The sequence below is a fragment of the Odocoileus virginianus genome, chromosome 26 (genome assembly GCF_023699985.2).
Source record: "Odocoileus virginianus isolate 20LAN1187 ecotype Illinois chromosome 26, Ovbor_1.2, whole genome shotgun sequence".
Classification (NCBI taxonomy): domain Eukaryota; kingdom Metazoa; phylum Chordata; class Mammalia; order Artiodactyla; family Cervidae; genus Odocoileus; species Odocoileus virginianus.
Window position 1 is genome coordinate 8522487 of NC_069699.1, and position 23090 is coordinate 8545576.

Here is a 23090-nt window from a genome sequence, read left to right on the forward strand (position 1 = left end):
TGATTTTATAAAATAACACCTGCATGGTTCTAACTTTCAGATTTTTCCTACTTTCAGATTTTTTTAAATGATCATTTTTTAAAATAAAATTTATTATTTGGGGGCATGGGTGACTAATTATAGTTTTATTCACTGGAAAAATTGAACTTCTGATTTTCAAAATGCCTGTCTTACCATATTTATAGAAATGATCATGCTTCAATATTTTGATTAATATTTTGTAGTTTGTCTCAAGTTTTTAGTGTACATCATTGTAAATCAAAATAAAATGAGAAATTGCTCATTAAAGGCTTGCATATTGTGCCAAAAAAGCTGATCTCTATTCTTAATGAATTGTGCTTTAAGTCTTAGAGCAACACTTTTAATTTGCACATTGTTAATATAGTATATATGTGCTTATATCTAGATTTTTTCATCAGTAAAATTCTATTCTTGTTAAGATCTGTATTTGTTAATATCGCCAGGTCTAGTTTTCTTCCTATCTTGTATAATGTTCCTATCTTGTATTTTTTTCCTATCTTGAAAATACACTGTATTAAACTGAGTGTGTTCTGGTATACTAGTTATTGATATGTTTGCATTCTTAAATAGTCTTTTACTCTGGTTATATTTCTTTTTTTTTTTTTAATTCACTTACATTCTTAAGACCATATTTTATTTTTTAGATACTTTTCCTTTTGTTAAAATCTGTTGCATATTGGCTAAGTGCAGCTTTTCCCATAAATTTTGCACATGCATATGCACTAAATTGAATGGCAGGCGAGATGATGTTTTCTGAACGTACAGTTGTTCCCAGGAATGGTTATATTTCCTATTGGTGAATGTAATCTACTGTCTTTTTGAAATAAATTAGTAAGCTAGTACTTTAATCATAAACATTTTGGTTGATTATAAAAGTTTAGATTTATAAGAATATTAAAAAGCCTTTATAGAAATCTAACTAGTGGTTTAAGAATGATTTTAAAGGAAAAGAGCTTTAAGATAATAAATTTGTCATGTTTCTCCCTGGAGAGATTTTGGTGCTTTTTTTTCTCACAGGGAGTTAACAAAAACTTAAAAGTTGAGCTTGGAGGGCTTTGAAAATAATCCCATCTCACCTCTTCTTAAAAAATATATGACTTCTTATAATGTTCATAGTGTGAAGTTCACAGTCTTCAGCTGGTTATTTGTAAATTTGCATGGGAAACTTATATATTAGTTTAACCTAATGATAAAGCCATCCAAGTTCAACCTAATTTGTTTTTAAAACAAATCTGTAAACAAAAAATAAATCTGCAGTTAAATAAGGAATTGTTTACTCAGCGTCTATAAAATGAGATTGATTTTCATTTCATGGAAGTTACATCATTAAATAAATTTAAGATATAACTAGAACTCAGTATTTTATTTCATTATGGTAGTTATGAAAATTTGCTATTATGTAGCAAAAAGTAAAACTCCTAATATTTTTAAAAAGCAGTCTGTGAACTTCAAGATTAGTAAAATTTTCACCTTGTAGAGACTTCAGTTCTACTGTGAGTGTACATTTAGAATATTTAAGTTTTTAGACTTTCTTAGAAATGTCTGATTTGAAATGAAAGCTTACTAATAACACAGTATAAAAGAAATATAGTTTCTTTCTTTTTTCTAACTTGATAATTTGGGGAGTTTTAAATTTTCATCAGATTATTGCTTTTTAGAATAACTTTACCATCTACATTATACCAAAAATGTAGATACCTCGTGTTCTCTGTAAAAATATATGTTATGGCTTAAAACCCTGACCTAAATTTTATTGGGGTTTGCTGCATTATTTGGGGGTTTGGTATTTCTTTTCCAGTTTTTTTTTTAAACTTATGAGCTGTATATTAAAAAGTCTAAGACTTTTGGACATTGTATTTGGTACATGAACATCAGCAGTACTTGGATATGAGGAAGATGTGTTTATGGTTTTATGCCACATTCTTTGAACTTTGATCTCTCCTTTTGTCCACTTAACTGCTTTCTTTGAAAGGTGTCCTGCCTGAAGCTATGTGGGGCTAGAGATGGTATCAATGCTATAGACATTCTGTATAAAAATAGAGCAGAGATAGTTCAAGATGGTAGGTTTGGGGAAGGAAGATTAAATCAAAGCCCTGAGTTTAGAATTGAAACAGTGTTTCTTTAAAAAGCAATCTACCTTAAAAAAAAAAAATCTGACTGACTGCTTGGTCATGCTTTTATATATTGAAATACAAGAAGACTATAAGGAAGAGATCCAAAATTAGAAAATGAGGTGATCTTGAATCAGAGTGGTAGGGATACATCACAGTTTTCACTGGTGGAGAGCTTTACAGTTTTTTATTAGTTCCTATTTATGTATCAGTGGCTTTAGTATAATTTTAATGAATTTAATTTTAATATGCTTGGAATTTTTTATTCTGTCATTTACTCCTACACTGTTTAATTCCGTGGAAGAACCCATTGAAGGACGTTACAGGGACACATTGGAGCCGAGCCCGTACACCCAGAAGTGAAGACCTCGTGGCGTGTAGCCCAGAGAAATGTGCAGCGTTAGTACTGTGCATTCACTGTTGACTCACAGCGCCCCTGGGACTTGAGCAATAGATCCATTCCCACAGAAACAGACACTTGCCGAACTTTTGTTTCTGTAGCCTGCTTTTTAATACTTTTTATAATAGCAAGTTTGGAAATATTTTGTTTAGCTAGAGCTTTTAATATTTTCAGTTCTCCCTTCTTTGATGAATCATTTGTCTTTAAACAACTTAAATACCAACTGTCACATACTGGAGGATCCTTTTTGTTCACCGGGTTTACAACCAGTGGTAGTGATTGGGATGTCCAAGTTGTGGATTTTCCTATCAGATTCAGCAGTTTTTAAAACTGAGGGAATTCCCTGGCGGTCCAGTGGTTAGAACTCCACTCTTCCAATGCTGGGGCCCTGATTCCATCCCTGGTCAAGGAACTAAGATCCTGCAAGCCTCACAGCGCAGCTGAATGAATGGATAAATATAATAAAACTATCTGAGCTCTGCAGTATATTTTGGAAAAAAAATCAAAATAGATCATTTTCAGTTCAACTTGTTAAATCTTATGCTTTTGCAGAAGATCAGATGTTACAGAGAGGATGAGAACTAAGACTGATTCCTTCAATGAACTTACCTGTTTTGGAGGATGGAATAGTTTATATGCAGAAAAGTGTGATTTGAATAATACATGTTTTGGTCATGGGCTTTTTTTTTTTTTTTTTTAAACAAAAAAGATATTTTGTTAACTGAGAGAAGTCTCAGATGAAACTTTCATAGAGAGGGAACTTTATTTTCAGTGAAATGTCATTCACCACAGTGACTTGACCACGCGCATTATTTACCACCAAATGCACACCATTAGGCATTTTAGAAAATTTTGGATAAACAAGATTTTTTCTACACATGGTAGTAACACTTTATATTCCGTTTTCATGATAATATAAGGAAAGTATGCAAATGCAGATATTTTGCTTCAGTACCTGTTAGTATTTATTGCAATATCATTTTTACCGAATTTAATTTTGCCAGTGGTAAAATTACACCACTTAGCCTTATACTTATGAAATACATTTTGGGGAGTTTCTGCAATATTTTTTGTGAATGATCATCTCATTAAGCATGAATTGAAACCTTTGTTCTGTCTGAAATATTATTTTAATGCTTTATTAGAACTACACTTTTAAATTTTATCTTCTAGTGTATTTTAGGCTTTTTAAAATTGCAGCCTGTATGACAGGAATACATTTTACACTATAATCCAATATACATACCCAGAGATGTGCCTGTTTTTGTATGTATAGAAGTATATAAAAAATACAGAAACAAATTTTACAAAAATAATACATACTGTACATGATCTACTCTAGTATTTTGTATTTTCTCAACGTTGGTTGCACCCATAAATTGACTTTATGAACTACTAATGAGTTGCAGTCCACATTTAGAAAAACATTACTTTAGATCAGGTTTCTGAATAGTGTTCCCTAAGATCCTAAATGGGTATAAGAGTTGCAAAAGAAAAATATTTTTACCAAACTACCTGAGGAGCTTATTCATTGCTTTTGCTTTATACATTGCTCTTCTGGGCAAGATTGCTTAAAAAGTCTGACTAGAATGCTTAAAAAATTAGGAAAGCACAAATCTGAGTAGTTAGTTACTATTTAACTTGGTTTCTTGAATTCGACATGTGGCGCTAAACGTATTACTTTCTTAAAGACCCTACAGGGAATATGATTTTTCTGGTCTTGTCATAAATTTTATACCTGTTTTCTTTGATTTATATTTCATGCCACTTTTATATGTATGCTATCCATTCCACACTTTGCTCTCACCAAGTTTCTAGCTTTGTTCACTATGTTTCATAGGGAGAGTTCTTGAGAAGGGTTGTTTTCCAAGTGTGTGCATAAGCAGATCCAAGGGAACTCTCCCCATTTTAATGCTGCAGTTGTTTTTTGTCTTTTGGTTTTTTGTTTGTTGCTTTTTTGGTAAGTTTCGTTATACTAGCTATGTGTTCCTGCTTCATTGCTTCTCCATGACTTGCTTTTGCCACGTTTCACATGATGGACAATGATGGTCACAGACCTTTAGGGTGCTTAATGCCTGCGTCTAAAGGCTTCCTTGGGTGTTTTGTGCTGTAGTGTACTGGGGTGAATCACCTGAACATTACTGATTATACATTCTGGTTTTGAATGAGAACATGCAGTTTTTCCTGTACATATAGTTTAATAATAACCTATACTAGGAAAGAGTGAGGGGGGAGAGTATTCTTTAATTCACATGTCACAACTGTTATGTTTAATAATTTGGGGCTTTTAAAGTAGTGCTGGATTTTTCATAACTTTATAAATGTTGCTTCCCTCCCCTTTTATATTTCTGATTTTGCAAATAAAACCAACTTTCACCTTTTCCTGAAATCCAGTATGGTGCTCTTAAGGATAGATCATCAAGACTTCCATCATTAGTACGTATTGCATGACTTTGTGTTAAATGTAGTTTCACTTTATAAACAATTGGTGATGCTAATCCTAGATTATGTTTAACTTTTTCACAGGTCTGTTGTTATGTTTGGAGGAATATATGACTAACAGCAAATTCTAGTGTGCAATTGTGACATGATTTAGCACTTGAATAGCTTTGCCTTTTAGGATCTCAGGATCAGATAAAATTTTTTGCTTTCCTATTCAGGACTAAGATTGGTAGTAGTATCTTTTCTTAAAATGGTGAGTCACCCAGCTGACACATACTCATTCCCTGGAAGACATGCTTCCAGCGGTATTTTGAGATGTACTGAACTACAGCGGCGTGTTTTACAGCTACACCTGCTATGTTTTATGTTTTGTCTCACAAGCCAGCAGCTGTGAAAGGATTCAGGTGACAACTGAAACATCAGTTCTGTCCACTCATTTTTTGCTTGATTTGGTTTATCTTTGATGGCATGTCATTTTGGCCAAGGAAGTTTACTTGTAGTGTATTTTTCTTGGGTTCATGTGCCCATAGGTTGCCACAGCTCTTATGTTCAGAGTAACAATGTCTAAAAGAAAGATATGCACTTTATTTATTTTTTTTAAGATATGCACTTAAAAAAAAAAGGAAAATGAGTCACTGATTCAGGATCTAGCTGTGCATGTTTCAGGTGATGTGTGCAGAGCAGGCTGTTGATAGCTAGGGCCCTTCTGGCCGTATCTCCTCCTTTCAGACCAAAGGCGCATACCCACATGGACTCCTTATCTGCCAGTTGTCCTTCCTGTTCAGTAGTATTGCTGTCCCCTGTCCCCTCACATGCACTTGGCTCTGACTCCTAGAGGTATGTATTAGACAGTGCTGTCTCAGAGGACTTGGAGGTCAGGTTATTATCTAATGGCACTGCTGCTACTTGAGACAGGCCACGCTGTGCAGGCTGCTCTCCTCTGAGCAGCACGCGCTGTGGCCCAGTAACTCGGGTTAAGAGGACTGTCTCGGGCAGTGCAGTGTTTTCTGTTCTCATCCTGCTTTGCTGGGCACACAAGATTGCTCTTTGGCCTTTAGGTAAGGAGGACTGCAAAAGGAAGTGGCCTGTCTTGTCACTCATACCTTTTTAAGGGAGCAGAGACTCAAATGAGGTGTGGAGTGAAGGTCCCCACTTAGAGCCTAATTAAGTTTTCAGTTGACTCGGCACTGTGCTGGACGGCACAGAGGAGATGAGGGGAGCGCTGGGGTGCAGGCAGGCTGTGTGTCTGAGCGTTTCCCGCTCACAGGTGGGGAGTGGACTGCATGCGTGTGGAGTGCTCTGTGTCCCCTGTGGGCATTTTTCTGTGTATGACGTTAAGATGATTTTATTAAATTATCTTAAAACTTCACTATCCAATCTTTAAAGTTAACTTCAATATTTGCTTCTAGAGTCATTCTTACAGTCACTCTTATGGAATGAAGAAGCGATCTTCTGGTTCTCATAAAGACCCACTGGTTAGTTCTGTTGTGTGTCATATCACAGTATTTTGTGTGGTTGTAAAATTCACTGATCCTTTCAGGGAAATTAAAAATTATGACTGCATTGGTGTGCTCTTCAGGCATTATTGAAACCTGATAATATAGTGAAACATGACTTATCAGAACCTTATTTTAAAATAATTTTGTTTTCATTTACAAGATTTAATATCAAGTTAACATATGATGGGCTTCCCTGGTGGCTCAGCTGGTAAAGAATCCACCTGCAATGCAGGAGACCTGGTTCTATTCCTTGGTCGGGAAAATCCCCTGGAGAAAGGATAGGATACCCACACCAGTATTCTTGCCTGGAGAATTCCATGGACAGAGGAGCCTGGCAGGCCTAAGTCCTTGGGGTCTCAAAGAGTCGGAAGTGACTGAGCGACTTTCACTTCACTAACGTATGCTAACCCTAGTGGCTAGACTTAGGAAAGTGTCACACTAAGTTCATTAATATTGTATTTTCATCTATGAATTGCGCTTTGGAGGACGGTACCTTAAGAATAGGTTTAGTGAGATTCTTATAACTTATTTTGGAAATTTGAATTGATTTAGTTGTGGTATTGGGCTTCCCTGGTGGCTTAGACGGAATCTGCCTGCAATGTGGGGAGACCTGGATTCGATCCCTGGGTTGGGAAGATCGCCTCGAGGAGGGCATGGCAGCCCACTCCAGTATTCTTGCCTGGAGAATTCCCGTGAACAGAGGAGCCTGGTGGGCTACAATCCATGGGGTGACAAAGAATCGGGCACGACTGAGCGACTAAGCACAGTTGTGGTATTATAGGCAGTACCAAACTCACATGGAGCTGTCATTCTGAATGATTGTTTTTATAGGTTTGAGATTTGGGGAACTTGAAATTAATTTTCTGGTAGAAACAACAAAGTTTATGATGGCAGAATTCCCATGCTGTCTTGCAGAAAATTCTTCAACCTATAGTGTAATTAAACTGTAGGACTGATAGTGTTCTCCATTCCAGCCAACTTGCTAAATGGTGTTGCTGTGTGGAGAAAAAAAACTGCCGACAGCGCCCCCTTGGGGTGCAGGGAACATCTCTTCCCTGTCGCGTTGCGGCCGCACTGGCGGAGGAAGTGCAGCCCAAGCTCTTTGCCTACTCGGGGCCCCCTTGGGTAGGGCCCTAACCGGTGGTGAGGTGGGGAGGGGTGGGAGCCTGTGGCTGTGGAAATGAGGAAGGGGGCAAGGATGAGATGGGAGGACATTCGTGAGAGGCCCTGGCAGGTGGAGTATGGGGAGCTCTGGGGAGAAGTGAGTCATGGTGCCTCTCAGAGGGTGTGGTGCGGGCGGGTCCGGCAGGGCTCCGATGGGAGGAGGGGGTGTCCCCTATTGCATTGTCAGCAGTGGAGGAGCCGTCCTTCAGTCAGGGATTGCCTGGGCTTCCTTAACCTTGAGCAAAAGAGATGGCTGAAATTTTGTAGATGATTCCCCCCCACCCCCCGTCAAGCACATCAATAATGTAATTGCTTGGCTTAGCATATTGAAGATGAACCTGCCGTAGATGTTTTAGACCAAACCGTATTTACTGCTCACACTCTTTCTTTGGTAATTTAATTTGATGAGTTTATTTGGACAAATAATGGAATTAGAAGGAGTTTTGAAAAAAAATAGCTTTAATGATTTCTGTGATGTTTCTAAATAGATTATAAAAGCAGTAATTATCCATTCGTCCTGGGTTTTTCAAGGATATTCCTAAGTGTGACATGAGAATAATTCACTTACTATTTCCTTTCTATTTTATCTGAGGATTTATATTCTTTTTAAAGTAAAAAAAAAAAAAATAGCAATGATTTGGTTTGAAAAGTTAACCTTTAATATTAGTCTTTTTTGAGAGACTTGAAATAGCTGTTATTTTGACTTTGACTTAATATAATTCCAAGGGGATTGGCAATATCCAGTTTTCTCATTGTTGTTAGGTTAATAGCATTTAACCTAAGAAAAATATGTTTGATTTTGCTTTTTGCAGAGTGGCCTCTACTTTGACCAAAGAAACTATAGCAGTCTTAGACATAGCAAACCCACCTCTGCCTACTGTTCTCGGGTTTGTCACAAGGTTTTTTTGGCTTCATGTGTTTTATCCAGCTTTAACACATTTCTAATCCCCTGTTTTGCATTTTGAGTAGTTAGGACTAATCTGTGAATGGCTGTGTTTGTACAGGTTTGTAATAACTGACTTCACATTGTCTGTGTGAGTGTATCTTTAAATGATGGTAAATGTTGAATCACCATGTTTATTAATGAGTACCATTTCTTCCAGTTTTTTAAGTGTAAAGTATTTAAAATTTACAAAAAAGTTCAAAGAATTGTATGGTAACCACCCACACACCTATACTCAGATTCGACAATTGACATTTTTACTATATTTCCTTTATCATGTAATTATGTCTGTCCCACCGTGTTTCCATCAGCCCATCTTTTTGGGAAGGACACATTTCAAAATAAGTTGTACACATCAGTACATATCACAGTGTATGTCCTTTTACTAAATAAAAATGTACATGTGAAAATACAAACTATAAGTGTGATGAGAGGGAATTCCCTGGTGGTCCAGTGGTTAGGACTCAGTGCGTCCACTGCCAGGGCCTGAGTTCAGTCCCTGGTTGGGGAACTAATATCCCACAAGCTGAGCAGCACAACCAAAAAAATATGTGATGAGAAGAATGTAATTATGTAATGTGAGAATCTCTTGTTCTTTCAAGGCATTTGGCACATCATACATTTAGAACATATTAAATATATGGCACACGGTACATTTAAAATAATTCAGTTGTTAAAACCTGCATACATGATTTAGTCTTATTTTCCATGTCTGATTGGGCTTAGTGAAAAAGAACTAAAAATGTATTGAGATGACATCAGGAAAAAAGATTTAATTCCTTTTTAAATAATGCTGTGCCTTGTTTAATGCATGGATTCACTGTGACCAGTATAATTTATCTAATTAAACTAAGGCACTTTGCCCATGGCTTGTTCTGAAATATAGGTTTCCTAATCCATTTGGAAAAGAGTGTTTATAGCAGTAACTCAGAGCTCATTTACCTGACTTCCCAGTAATCAGGATAAGCCCATTCAGTGTCACAGGAGCTTCTGGTAACTGGTGCGACGTGGCCACGGTATGTGACACTCCCTGTGCCAGGCCCTTGTTCTCAGAACATTTTCTTAGGTGGCCCTCTCATCTCCTGACTTTGATGTTCAAAGACCAGTGGGACTTAAGACACATTTATAAAAAACTGTTCCAAGTGTTTTTCTTTCTGAGCCCTTAGAATTGAGAGTCAAAGAGATGTCTAATGGTTAAGTTTTTCTCACTGTGTGTCACTTAACTACCTTAAACGCTTAGGAATCACTGATGAATTACGGAATATAAAGTAGACATAGGCTTTCTGCTTTCACGATTGTGAGACCAGTTCTCCTTTCTTTTCTTGCTTGTGTTTTGTTTTTGTTTCTCAGCAGTCTTCCTCCTTGTACAGCGACCCTCTGGCAACATCCAAGAGCTACAGGGTTAGTACTTCCTGAGGAGTGTGATGCCTGCAGACCTGCTGGTTACGTTCCTTTGGGTTAAATCATGCGCTTTCTCCATAGGCCTCCTCCACTGTAAATTCTGGTCTGCTGAGAAGTGCCAGTCTGGTTTGTACTTTCCACTTCCAACGTGTGTACTCTTGGCGGAACCATTGTCATGGTGCTGGCTCTAGCTTGACATCTTTCCTCCAAAATAGTCACTAAAGCACGTGGCTTTAGTGCTGTGTGTACCGCAAAATGCGCTGCCTCTGCTTAAAGTGCAAAACTTCCAGGGGGTAAAACTGAGCGTGTTCTCCTCACAGTGGTAGATAGAGCTGGCTGTTGGTGGGCCCTTGCCTAGAACTGGCTTCCTATAGACGAAGTGGATTTGCATGGGTTCCACTCCACTCGCATACTTGTGTGAGATGGCCGCCTAGGCATGGGATGTCATATTTTGCAGGGGAACAGCTGTGGCCTTGGCCACGTCAATACTCGGCTCTAATGAAGCCAGCTGACTTGAAAGCCAAAAGAACCGCTCTGTGTAATGTACGATCACGAGTTGGTTGCTTTCAGGCTGTTTGTTTCGTTGTGGCCTCTTCTAGTGACCGGGAACCTGAGGCTTTGTGCTTGATTTTATCGTGACAGTGGGCAAAGCTTTCTGTACCTCACTTTCTTATCTGTTTTCTTCCCTCTTTTGAAAGGATAAATTGGTAAATGTTCTCTTAATTTCATAACATGATGATGAAAGGCAATGCTGTAACCAGTGGTGCTTTTTGAAATGAAGTGTGATCCTGAAGCTTTGCTGAGGCTGACGCGGGAATTTATGCAGACATAAATGAGTGTTATCACCTCAGGAGGCTGTACACTTAAACACTGTTCTTCAGCTTTTTTGGAGCTGAGTACTTTGAAGAAGTTAATCATTTTCAAAATAACTTTGACGCTGAATGTCTAAGTGGTATCCCCTTTGTTCTTCAGGTGTCACTGTGTAACGGTGGATTATATAACCCTTACGGTTCTCGAGCTGTAAGTCCAAGCAGCGGGCGGTGGTGAGGAGGGCGATGTGGAGGTGGGCACAGTTTACTTACAGAGAGAAAAGCCATTTAATCTGACCTGTAATAACTCTCCACGCTGTGACCCATCAGCTTGTCAACTGCGACTCCCGCAAGCTGTGAGAGAGCGCCTGCTGCAACCGAGGCTTCAAGTGTGAAGGCAGTACAAGCAGAGAAACCGCTTTTCTGGCTCATTAGTTCCTCGGGGAGAGGATGAGAATAGTGCTTCTCGGGCACCCCTTTGTTCTCTGCTTGCTCTTGCCGTGGGCAGCTGGGTCATGAGGGCAGGAGTGCAGTAGGGCTCCAGCCGGGGTAGTAACAGTTACCTTCACCTGGGAGCCAGGGTGAGGCAGGTCTAGGGGCACTGATGTCCTCCCAGCGGGAAAAGGAGCTGATCGTTATTGTAAAACCTGTCTTCTTGGAAACTTTGTAGCCATCTGAATACAGTTTTCACTCATCGAGAACGAGTTCATCCCGAAGCAGTCCTGTGGTGAGCTGCCTGGTCTCTGCATGTCCTGTAAACACTTCTGATTGGTTCATTAATCTGCACTCACAGTTCAGAATATCAAGGGTGTGGTGTGTCTCACCCTGTTGTGCATGGATTGCCATTTTCCTTCAGCACACAAGCTCAAGAACTAATTTGTCTGAATTGGTGGTTTCTGTATGAATGTGACTTAGCACATAATTCTTAAATGATTCTGAAGCTAGTGCCATTAGAATTCTCTTTTATTTGTAATTCTCATTTGGAAATTCTTGTTTTTTTTCCAGTGGGGGTAATTCAGGGTGTGAATTGGCTGCCCTATCCTTTTTCTTTCTCCTTTTCATCTGTACTTTCTACATTGAACCATTCCACTTGCTTCCTAGCCCTTCAATCAGTGGAGTGAAAGAAGAAATGAAATATGTCAACTTTAAAAAATTGGTACATAAAACACAAAACTGGGGCAATTCTAATTACCCAGTCTTTCTAGAGTATTAAAACTTGCTTTAAATTTATAAACGTAATATTAGCTTAAGGAAAGTACAAAGTAAAAGTCCTCTGACTTTTCTCCTGTTTCTGTCCCCTAAATGCAACCTCGGTTTGTGTAAATCCTTTCAGAGATACTTTATGTCTGTACGAGTGTCCTTTGTTTGAACAGTATGCAAGTGATTTGTGTCCATAATGCTGCTTAACTTGTTTTCTTTACTCAGTGTCTTTTCAAATCAGTATGTAAAGATTTATTTTATTCTTTCTTTCTTGGCATTTAAAAGATTTTAAAAAGTATGTCATGTCCCTTTCTATTTCTACTGAGTGCCTCTTGGAGATTAGTTTTATGTCAGCACATTTTTTTTTAATGGCAGTGTATCATCATTCTGTTAGTGCTGGGGCTGTACATTTGAAAAATTGCTCCTATTTTGATGAGCTTTTAGGTTGTCAGATTTTTGCTACAACAGATACTTGTACAGTGAACATGCTTATACAAGTATATTATGAGTAGATCTGCATGGTAAGTTGCTAATCATGAAATGATGGGAACCAAAGAGTATGTACATTTAAGTTATGTATATCACCATATTACTCACCAAAAAGACTGTACTAATTACTATTTTTAATAGCAAATTATGACTTTTTTAGGAACTACCTTATTATTCTTGATATTAAAATTGGAGAAATTATTAAGCAGTTTCTTAAAGGTCAGCATAGGTTACTTTGTGGAATAGAATAGACAAGTTATATGGACTTTCCTCTATGTAGATGTTTGACTCATTTCTCCTGCCATTTCCAAGTGACATTTATCAAGGATTCCACTGTTACAGTTAGCAAAAAGTTATTACAGGGATGTTTAAGGAGATGCAAGATTTTTCACAGGAGGAAGTTTATTTTTAACCCACATGGTAATAAAATTCCACTTTGCAACTCTTGAGCCTGATGGCATTTTTAGTGTCCCAGCTGTGATCGTCCCTTGCAAAAAAAACAAAAAAATTTATGGTAATGTTTTTAGTCGAGTGTAGAATCTTGTCCTTGTGTGCTGGCTAAATGTTATCTCATTTGCAAGTTGGGACTCAGAGTTATTACCCCAGTGATGCCAGAATGGCTCCTCAGTGACGTCAGAATGGGGGCAGCCTCCACATACTGAAGGTGCATCTTCCACTGCTGATGAAAGAGGGCAGGGACTGTGCAGTAATGTTAGAAATACCTGCATGTGCTGCACGGGAGTGAATAAAGGACAACAGGAATCATCATTTCAGTGTCTTTGGTGGTAGGAAATTCTGTGTTTGACATATTGTTTCATTTGAGGAGATTATTTTTCTCTCCCCAACTAAAAGGGTATTTATTGACTTAATGAATTATAAGATTATAATTCATTGTAATCAGGGGATCCCAGAGGGCCTAGAGGTTTAAAAAGCATGAGGTCCCTAGCAAGTGTTGGCTAGTAGTCATGCTTCACCCCCCTTTTTCTTTAATTTAACTTAAAAGCTAAAGTAAATACTATTTTAATCTTTGTGCTTTTTGGAACTACCTTTTGGTTTTTGGTGATTATTCAATATGCCTTAAAACAATTTTTTGGTTTAATGGTGCACAATAGTGGTGCTAATTAGAATCAATACTCATAGAGAGCATTTGCGTGCTTCCCAAAGCCTGCCTTCCTGTGCTTATGGTCACGGGAAGACCTATAGTGAAACTACATCTTTGTCATTATCTGCTTTTAATATCCATAGTTTATCGACGATGACACTGCAAGCATTGCATCTTCTGGTTGTGCCAGCCGTGGGCGAAGGGACAGCGTGGTGAGCGTGTTCTGCATGCAAACACATCTAATGTTTTAAAATTGCAACACTGTGTGATCATATGAAATCTATTGCAAAATGAAATTTTCACTTGACGAAATGAGTATTTTCTTCCAATTTAGGTTATATGAATAATTTACATTCAGAAATGTATTCCTGAGAATACATTTTCTCAGTGGGCTGTGTAAGCTTTCCTAATGACACCTCTTATGTGCTAGTCATTATGTACTTGACAGATTTTCACTTTTTATTCTTTGTTGCTGTTTTATGCACATGCATGTATATGCACAGTTCACCAAAAACAAAAAAATTCTCAAATAAGATTAATGTTTCCACATTCTTTAAAACTCATTACTATGGATTAGAAATCATGCTGCCATTAATTAGTAGTTTTCTTCGCTATGTATTTAACTATTGTTTATATATCTTTTAAGACCTGTGAATTTTTTGAGTTGCTGATGGCAAAATTTAAAAATATTGTCTTAGAATTCAAGTAGAGTTACAATTGTAAAGGTAAGAAACAGCTATGTTAGAATATAAATTATATGATTTCAGGGTTTTTTTTTAATGAAGTAAGGAATTTTACAGAGAGCTGATGACATTTTTGCTATATTAAGAACTGAATCGAAAATTACATCGAGGAGAATGGTGTATCAGCTTAGAGCTAGAAGAAAAAAAGAGAGCCCAATAACTGAGAGGCTATAGAGGCTATAATTCCTTTAAGAAATTAGAAGGCCATTTACTTTGAGTCATGTTTTGTGAAAGATTGTAAACCCAGATTTTTCATAGAAAAGGGGAACAGCGAGAGTTTGTGAGCTTTGTTGCCAGAAATACAGTGATTGAACTAAGCCAGTTTTGGTTCCTTGGCAAGCCAGGTAATGCTCATGATCACAGCCGAAGAAGAAAGAGCAGTCCCCAACGCCCGAAAACACCCTGGAAGGTGACGGAGTGGGAAGGGCAGGGGCTTGTACTGTTGCTCCAGCCCATTAGTTGTATTAACAGCAATTTATTTACTTATTATTTTTATTTCTTTCTTTATTTCTTTAATGAGCATGTAATGACTATCTTTGTAGGTAGGCTTAATATATGGAGTAAATGAACTATCGAAATTCTGAGATAGTGGGTACCTTAATAGTATTATTATATGTAACTTTAAGTTGCGTTACTGTAAACAAGCATACTACTGCTTGATCATCTCAGCTCTTCATAAAACTTCATATTTGTAAGCCTTAAAGGAAGCATCTGTGTGGATGGGCTTCCAGATTCCTTTCTGGAAGAGAAGAGTTTTTGAGCAAAGTAATCAGACAGAGTTGAAGTAAGCAATAGCTGATGAGTGAGGTAACAAATGTTCATTGTTTTTTAATTCAACAAATGCTTATGGAGTGAGTACCAGTTATATGTGAGGCAGTGTTCAGTGCTGGGAATGCTGTGGTATGCCACATGGGCCAGATTGCTGACTTTATGGAGCTTACATCCTAATGAAAGAAATAGGAAAAAGACTGGTAAAGGAAGAAACAAAAAGAGAAAGTAAACCCAGGGACTGTGAAGAGAAAAAGCAGGTGATGTGATAGAGGACATTGAGTGGAATGTGTGTCACTTCGGGATGGGGTGATCAGAGAAGGCGTCTCCAAGGGAGGTGACCTTTGAGCTGAGAGTTCTTAGGCCAGTGCCAACAGCTAAGGTGAGAAGAGACTGTTGTGTTTAGGGAACAAGAAAGAGGCCAGTGTAGTTCCTTCATTGTTTGTTCTACAGTTCCTGGTCCTGAGAAATATGAAAAAGGGGAAACTGGAAACTTGGTAAAAGGTACAATAAATACTCTGCAGGTAATTCTGCATTCAACATATATGTGCTTAACCGAGTTGATAGCTATAATGCATTATACATTTGTGGCATATAGTAGCGGCTTTAGGTAAATGCTATCCTAGAATCCCTCGTGGTGAGGGTGATGCTCCTCTTCAGTCAGTAGATGATGATCTCTGTAGCATAGAACTCTAGCTGAAATTAATAAGAGTTTATTTTAGGGAGCTGTGATGTCATTTTGGAACCCTATACATTTCTTTCTTACCTTCTTGAGTAGGAAATCACAGCACTTTCCTCATTTCATTTCATGATACTTTATCACACAAAAAGAAAAAAAAGTTTCCCCCCATATGACAATGTTCTTATCGTTTTCTTCTCTCTCTCCTTAATTTTAAAGCATCTCATTTTTTTCTAACTGAAAGGTTTCTGCTGCTGATTATTTTAGTCGCTCCAATCGTAGGGGGAGCGTCGTCTCCGACGTGGATGACGTGAGCATCCCAGATCTGACCAGCGTGAGTGCAGCGCATGGGAACCCACTGTCTCAGGCTTGTGACTAACAGCTGTTTTAAAATCAGGATTTAATTTATTTGAGTACACTAGCATTAAATAGTTTTTTGTTTTGTTTCAAAATGTATACATTGATATGTTTTTATTTTTTAAAACACTTTTTCCTATGGAAGTTTTCTAGGAGCAGCCCGAACACTTACTGATATTTTGCAAATTTTGTTTCATATATTTCTTCCTCTTTCCCTTCTTTTTTCCCCTGAATTATTTTAAGGCAAATCCCATACATCATGCCATTTCCAAATAGTTCAGTGTGCCTCCCTAGTTAAGAACTTTTTTCTTATTTATTGTATCAGAACTAATGAAAGGATAAAAAACTCCTTAAAACCATTTAATATCTTTCCAATATTTAGATATTCCTGATGGGTCTTAAAATTTTTCTTGCCTTTTCATTTTGGTGAATCTATAAATTTTTAGGTGGACTTTGACAGTTGAACAATAAAATACACTACTTAGTAAAATGTCACTAATTTATCATAACTGGGAAGAATCCGAATAGATTTGAACATTTGGGTTATGGCATTGTTTTTGAAGAAATGCCTGTCCGTTGCTTTCACATTCATTATGTGTGCTTTCTGCTCAGTCATGTCCAACTCTTTGCGACCCCGTGGACTGTAGCCTGTTAGGCTCCTCTGTCCATGGAATTCTCCAGCAAGAATACTAGACTGGATTACCGTTTCCTCCTCCAGGGGATCTTCCCAATCAGGGATCGAACCGTGTTTCCTGAATCCCCTGCATTAGCAGGCAGATTCTTTTACCACTGGGCCACCTGGGAAGCCCTCACTTTCATTGGGAACTGCATTTAGGAAAGAGTGTCCAGTAGAAATGCCTGGAGGCATTTACCTTAATGAAGGAACCCACAGCAGCAGATGTCTACCTGCCTGGTGTATCTAACAGCCTGATTTTCTGTCTGTGACACCTTCTCTCTGTTGCTGACATTAGCGTTGTTTTTGTGTTGTTTTGCCCTTGAACCAACAGCTGCTCTAGTTATCAACTCTCTGAATCAGATGAGGCCGAGTTTCTTAACAAAAAATTAGACACTTTTTTAAAATGAAGAGATAGTTATTTATATTTAGCACATCACAGATTGTATTTAAATAGCTACTTGGGAATGACTAATCCTAGAAACCAATTCTAAGTGTGGTCCTCAAGTATTCCAGATGGTTGGCTCTCAAAGCTGGCTGAGCAACAGCCCCCGTCTTGGCTTTCATCAGATCAAGGAATCTCTCTGCACCCAAGTTAGAAGACTGGCTCCCAGGTCCTTCCCCCGAAATACTGCCTGTTTCATTAATTTGCTTATTAACCTGTTTTTTCATAGATATACTAAATTTAATTTATTATGTATACCCTTCCTCTTAAAAACTTTGAATCCGTTTAGCACCTAATATGATGTCTGAATTACTGGTTATATCCTTCTTACGTTTATTTCTTCGCAGTTTATTTTAGTAGCTATACAGAAGGGAAAAGATTGACTTTATTTTTAAAGTCTTCCACTGCTGCTTCTAATTAAATGAAACTCTTCTCCCAGTAATTATTTTGATTTATCTACACATTTTAATAAAAATTATACATATTTAAGATATATAACTAATGATTTGGATTTGATACACATGTATATAGGCTTCTTATTGTTAATTTAGTTGCTAAGTCATGTCCAACTGTTTTGCAACCCCATGGACTGTAGCCTGCCAGGCTCCTCCGTCCATGGGATTTCCCAGGCAAGAATACTGGAGTGGGTTTCCATTTTCTTCTCTAGAGGGTCTTCCCAATCCAGGGACAGAGCCCACATCTCCTGCATCGGCAAGTGGATTCTTTACCACTGAGCCACCAGGGAAGCCCCCGTATAGGCTATGCATATGTATATCAAATCATGCTATGCACCTTATAACATAAGCACAAAGTTGTCCAGAGCGTTAGCTGGTAAACTTGGCCAGCACCCTGTTTTATAGCCTATGAGCCGAAGTGATTTTTTTTTTTTTCCTGAATGGTTGTCTAAGTACCTATGTAATATCCTTAATTTTGCCTCTCGGCACAGCCTAAAATACATGTATATGTTGGTCTCCTGTCTAGAGCAAAAAAAAAAAAAATTGTCTAATATTACTTCCTCTAAAGGTTATACTGTAATTCAGTTCATTATAAACAAAAAGTGGACTTGATGTTGGTAAGATCTCCACCCCTCACTCCCTCACACATATGCTTTTTAAAAGGATAAGCTGAAATCTGCATTTTTATGTGAAATATCTCTGGGTTTTTTTTAAGTAGTGACGTATTCACTTTTATTCAGCAAGCAAATGAATATTTTTTTCAGTCTGGGCATTTTCGGGACAGCTTAATTTGGCATGAAGCAATGATCTATAAAGGAATTTTCTTGTTAAATATGATCCTGTGACGTTTGGAACAAATTCCTTATTAATGCCTATAGGGACTACATTTTATACTAAATACAGTTTAAAAAAGATTTACTGAGGTGCTGGGAGAGGGACAGGAAGACCTAAACCAGTTTAATATTGCTCAGAAAATGTGAGAAACAAAGGACAAACCAATATTTACCACTTGTTCTGAAAAAAGAATCCTTGTGAAATTTTAAAATGCTAACAGTGAATTAAAAATTTCAAAGGATAGCTTCTGGCTTCCCCATTGTGGATCAACATATGCGTAACAGTCTGCTAGTTTATAACATCTCAGCTCGAAGGTGCTGGAAAAGGTGCCAGGCCCTGTTTTGGCAGGACTCTGGTCACAGTGTGGTTGCTTTTGCCCTTGTCTTGTCTTCTGCACTGTTTCCCTTTCTGTCCCTTGGGTTGGGCTAGAATAAAGGAGAAGAATGTAAATGGGCTTAACTGTAGTTTTACTGATTACTAATGATTAGACTGTTTCTGAATGGACTCCTCAGCTAGTTTTGCTTTAGGAAATTACTAATTGTTCCCTTCCCTTCTATGGTTGCTTCCCTTGTGGCTCAGACAGTGAGGAATCTGTCTGCAAGGTGGGACACCCGGGTTCAATCCCTGGGTTGGGAAGATCCCCTGGAGAAGGAAATGGCAACCCACTCCAGTATTCTTGCCTGGAGAATCCCCACGAACAGAGGAGACTGGCAGGCTACAGTCCATAGGGTTGCAAAGAGCAGGACATGACTGAGCAACTCACACTTACTCTTCTATGGTTGGGGAGTCAGATCTTCTGTTTTTTAGGGTTTTCTCCAAATAGAATTTTTAAATAACATTATCAAGTCAGTATATACATATAAATTAGAAGTTAACAAAGGATTAGACTCCAGTGACTGCTTTAAGCCAAGAAAAGTGAAAGTCGTTCAGTTGTGTCCGACTCTTTGCTACCTCATGGACTATACAGTCCATGGAATTCTGCAGGCCAGAATACCGGAGTGGGTTGCCTTTCCCTTCTCCAGGGGATCTTCCCAACCCAGGGATAGAACCCGGATCTCCCGCATTGCAGGCGGATTCTTTACCAGCTGAGCCACCGGGGAAGCCTAAGCAAGCTATACTATAAATACTTCACTAGATGATAATTTTATACCTTATACCTTAGAAAATAAAGTTTGTTCAAATGGCTTAATATAATACTCTTATCTCTTGGTCACACATTATACTAGATTTATGTTATGGGTGACAGAATGGTTGCTGCTTGCTGAAAGTGGCTCTCCATATCAGATACGCGTAGCTCAGTTATATCAAATCTCCAGTGTCCTTTTAAAAAAGAAATATAATTTGGAACAAAATGCATCTTTATTTCTAAACAATTAGATTAAATTATATTAGACTTAAAGTTTAGACTTAAAGAGAAACAATCTGTGTTCTAGGATGTTAAGAGCAAAGTATTTCAGATTTCCCAGACATAGATAAGGTAAAGGCATTTATCACTGAAATAAAGAAAAGATGACAGTTGACACTTTGTTTACTGGTTGATAATTTGAAATTCTTGAAAGAAGCAATGAAGTTTGCCATCATGTGTTCTTTGCAGATTAATACAAATGTAAAATATTACAAGCCTGTTAGCTAGCTTTCCACTTCCAACTATCAAGGAGACCCTTTTCTTGATTGGAAAACTACGTATTTAATTATTTGGGAATGTAATGACACATAACATGTACTTGAAAATTTTTGAGACTAAGTAAGCTGTCGTCAGTATTCATAAGCAAGTTCTGAGGTCTTTACTAATGATTTATTTTCAGTATTCTTTTCAATCTCAGATTAATTTGCTTGTTTTACAAAATTGTGACCATATCGTATTATACATAGAGCCTTTGTTTTCTGATTTTTCATATTACTACATATTCATGCGTGTTATTCATAAACAACAATTTTTGAAAAGTCACCTATAGTCACCATATTTTACATTAGATCCTCAGACTTTGTTTATCTTACAGCTGAAAGTTTGTACCCTTTTACCAGCAGCATTTCCTTCTTTTATACCTTAGCATATTAAATATGATTCCATTTTATTCCGTTTAAGATCCTTTCCAGGATCTGGTGGAGCCTTTGGGTCATCATTTTGGACACTAGCTTCTTGTTGCAGTGCAGCTATGTAGACCTCCTGGGGCATTTAGAATACCAGGTTTCAGCTAGCTTTTTGTCTGAAGGGAAGGCGGCACATAAGTTCGCACAGGAGGTGAACTGGGGAGTCTCTGGCCAAGTCCCTGCCGCCAAAATAATGGGCTGCGGTGGGGCTGGCCTCAGCGCTTTTGCTGCCGCCACAGTCCTGAAGTTTGGCACGCGATCAGCCTGGGCTGCGGCAGTTCTGTCAGAGGGTAGTGACAGCAGGAGAATCATTCCTGTGGTCGACCAGGTCACTGATACATCCTCTGGATTGTAAGATTTCTCTCAGGTGACTGCCTGTTAAAAGGTGGGTGGGTTGGGGGTCATTTGTGTGAGAGCGAATTAAGGGACAGAATTTCAGATGGGCCTGGAAGATTGTTTCTGAATGCTGCCTGTTTTTCTCTTTAACTCATTAGGAGAAGAGAGTTGAAAGGTACTCTAAGGAGAATAAGGCAGTCTATTTAGATGTAGTATATCTTTTGTTCTGAGGAATAACATGTTAAATATTAAGCAATATATTTTTACTAGTATAGATATGAGGAAGGTAATTCCTCCTTATGGCAGTATTTGCCAACATGAAAAACTACTGTTATTGCTTGTTTGTTTTAAGACATTTCATATGTGGTTTAAGAAGTCAGAATGAAGTAATGTCCATTCTTTTTTAAGAGTATTGTAGTAAGAAGCAGCAAAAAGAATTCAAAGTCTAAGGCAGGATTTATGTTCTGATTTAGTACTTATAGAAAAAGGTGTTTACTGAGATAGAAAATGAACATGATAAATGTGAGTAATAAAAAAAAGGGAAAACTTTCAAATATGAGGAAGTTAGAGTGAAGTGATCTGAACTGAGCCAGAAATAATGATGTTTTGTGTTTTAATAATTAACTGAGGACAGTTTGCAAATCTCTGCTCTAGATTGGGTTGGAAGGATTATTGGTCTGGAAGTTGGGGTCCAGGTATATTTTCATTTAGTTAAATCTCTGTGTGACTTTTTTCTCCCTAGTGGTAATTGGGACAATATATACAGGTAAATAATATGAACAGTTGATGAAACTAAGATCTGGATCCTGCTCTGGCATTTAGTTGTTGTTCATCCTTCAGCAAGATCTGAAATTTCTCTTTCCTCAGCTGTAAAGTCAGAGTTTTAGCCGAGACCTTTAAGGTACTTCTCTTCTTGAAACACAGACTGAAACAACCGTAAGGCCTGTCTGAGAGAGAGGATAACTAGTATGGTATGTCCAGACAGTAGGGTACTATGCAGCTGTTAAAGGAGGTCAGTCTGCAGGTGCAGAAGGAGGATAGTTCGTTTTTTCATTCATCTGACAAGGTTTTAGTTCTTCTGTATGCCAGGTGCTATTCTTGGTGTTAGGAATACAGAAAAGAATGTACAGACATGAAGTTTACATTAAAGAGAGACATCAGATAATAAATAGATTAATAAGTATCATGGGGTCAGGGAGTGATAAATGCCATGAAGAAAAATACTTTCTCTAATCTCTGAAACACGGTGAGGGAAAAAAGACTATATGGGATGTCTTTGGGACACCACTGTTAGAATTTTGTAAAGACTTGGGAGTAGACTGCCCTTGAGGGTAGCACATACCCTTTGTGCTGTTTGATTTTTTTTCTCTTTTTAGATATGTGCATGTATTAGTTAAAAAGCAAAAATGAAAACCATACAACCAAATCCTTGGGCTGTGGAGAAATTTTTTTGAGGATGCATTTAACATACTGTAGTTCAGTCTGAACTTTTTTGGCTAAGTGCGCTAGCCTTATCTATGTGTCCTGTGTACTAATAATGTAATAAAGTTTGTTGGCTTTTGGTTTTATCACACTTTTTCTTCTTCCATGTATGAGTATTTTTGTGTGTGTGTAACTTTTGCAATGCTAGAGTTTACATTTATATGCAGTTTTCTTTGTTTCAAATACCATGAAAAGAAAAATCTATGCAAAAGTTCTAACTTTTTTCGTAAGGATAGCACGCTTACTCTGTCCTCCTTGAATAAGAATTGAAGTTAACATCTTGTCTTCTGTGTCCCAACTTTTATTTCAGTTTTAGTATGTTTACTTTTAGGATCCAAATATCAGTTGAGCTTGGAGAACTCAAATGGTGTCACTTCTTTTTTTCTTCCCCCTTAAAAAAATCAAAGTGCTCAACATCTTTTCTGATTTTTATCTCTGTTCTTTTCTAGTTGGATGAAAAATCTGATAAACAGTATGCTGAAAATTACACAAGGGTGAGTATATAAATTCCTAAGGAAATTAAGTTCTTGAGATCACTAGCTTACTTTCTACTACTATTTTATTCTTGATTTTACAACAGTTTAACTGATGGAGTTACTCTTCCTTTCTTCATCTACTTCCTGTCCTTGACCCCCAAATTCCTCTG

At 37.7% G+C, this 23090-nt stretch overlaps 1 protein-coding gene across 18 annotated transcripts in view; it reads left to right on the forward strand.

Annotated features, from left to right (window-relative positions):
• LRRFIP2 (LRR binding FLII interacting protein 2) overlaps nucleotides 1–23090 on the forward strand; it is a 108468-nt gene that overhangs the window by 50818 nt on the left and 34560 nt on the right. For 8 of the 18 annotated variants that reach the window (XM_070455403.1, XM_070455401.1, XM_070455404.1 and 5 more), the window contains one exon: nucleotides 22894–22938. In XM_070455403.1, the coding sequence (XP_070311504.1) occupies nucleotides 22894–22938 (45 nt within the window). Of the gene's footprint in view, nucleotides 1–4926; nucleotides 4969–6383; nucleotides 6450–8449; nucleotides 8525–9930; nucleotides 9982–10062; nucleotides 10108–10953; nucleotides 11002–11460; nucleotides 11518–13724; nucleotides 13794–16015; nucleotides 16106–22893; nucleotides 22939–23090 lie in introns of all 18 variants that reach the window. The other 10 variants (XM_070455393.1, XM_070455397.1, XM_070455391.1 and 7 more) reach the window with 3 other exon arrangements.